The sequence below is a fragment of the Danio aesculapii genome, chromosome 18 (genome assembly GCF_903798145.1).
Source record: "Danio aesculapii chromosome 18, fDanAes4.1, whole genome shotgun sequence".
Lineage (NCBI taxonomy): Eukaryota > Metazoa > Chordata > Actinopteri > Cypriniformes > Danionidae > Danio > Danio aesculapii.
The window spans coordinates 34,419,317-34,420,550 of record NC_079452.1 but is presented as its reverse complement, the minus strand read 5'-3'; the positions used below and the strand labels follow the sequence as shown (position 1 = coordinate 34,420,550).

At 37.4% G+C, this 1,234-nt stretch overlaps 1 protein-coding gene across 1 annotated transcript in view; it reads left to right on the top strand.

Annotated features, from left to right (window-relative positions):
* The first annotated feature begins 335 nt into the window (after positions 1-335).
* Positions 336-1,234, top strand: part of shank3a (SH3 and multiple ankyrin repeat domains 3a) — a 320,891-nt gene continuing 319,992 nt past the window's right edge. The window contains 1 exon segment of the mRNA XM_056478459.1: positions 336-533. Coding sequence (XP_056334434.1) covers positions 336-533 — 198 coding nt within the window.

Below are 1,234 nucleotides of genomic sequence, written 5' to 3'. Positions count from 1 at the left end.
AAAAAGTGAAGGTGAACTTTCTATGCATCATACAATTCAGAAGAAAAAATTTTGGTTGGAATTTCCACAAACATATTAATGAGCACAACTAATTTAAACATTTAGACTATTGGAGTGAGTCTGAAGTATCATGTTAAACTGGAGTAATGGTGGTAAAAATTGAGTTTGAATCTAATAAATAACTTACATTTTAAAATATTCTAGAACAAATGTTATTTTAATTTGCATTAGTACTTCACAGTATTGCTCTTTTTACTAAATCTTTGATGAAATTAAAGCAGCTTTGGTGACTTTGGTTAACACTCGTTTTTTTTTTTTTTTCTCTGCAGAAATGCATGAAGTTTAATGTGGAGTCGCCCATCTGGTTGTCTAAACAGCGAATCCTCTGCACACTCAACCAAAGCCTGAAGGATGTGCTGAACTACGGACTCTTCCTGCCTGCGTACAACGGCAAAGCTGGCAAATTCCTGGACGAGCAGCGCACACTGAAAGAATACCCGCTTCCTGCAGTCTCTCCTGTCCCATACCTGGAGGTGAGAGCTCTTCTCTGACCTGTGTGAAGGCTTTTAAAATAATTCTGCTCAGATTTTTTTTTTGATAGGGTTTGTTACAAATTGCCTTGCCAAAGGATTCAGTGCTAGGTTGTTAGTTCAGGTTCATTAAGGAAGCTAAATAATGCACATCCAGCTGGTTGTTATCGCAGAATAAACCCTCAGGGGGGTTTCTTTTGTGATAACAACAGACTCTGTATACACTGTAAAAATATCTGTAAATTAACAGCTTTCCATATTTGGTGATTCATGTTTTTTATGTTTTTGAATCAAGTTTTGATGTTAAAAAGTTTTGAAAGTTGAGTTTTTTTACTCACATATTTAATGGTTATTAAACCCTTTGTTTACATGTGCAAATCAGATGCAGTATATTGGTTTCAAACCAGTTATGAGGTCATAAAAAACTGACAAGTTTTGTTTGTATACTGAAGGTGTAGTCAAAAATGAAAATGAAATATTTTTGTTGGGGTGACACGGTAACTAAGTAGTTAGCACTGTTGCTTCACAGCAAGAAGGATGCTGCTTTGAGTCCCAGCTGGGCCAGTTGGCATTTCTGTATGGAGTTTGCATGTTCTCCCTGTGTTGGCGTGGGTTTCCTCTGGGTGCTCCGGTTTTCCCCACAGTCCAGACATGTGCTATAGGTGAACTGACTAAACTAAATTGGCCGTTGTGTGTGTGTGTGT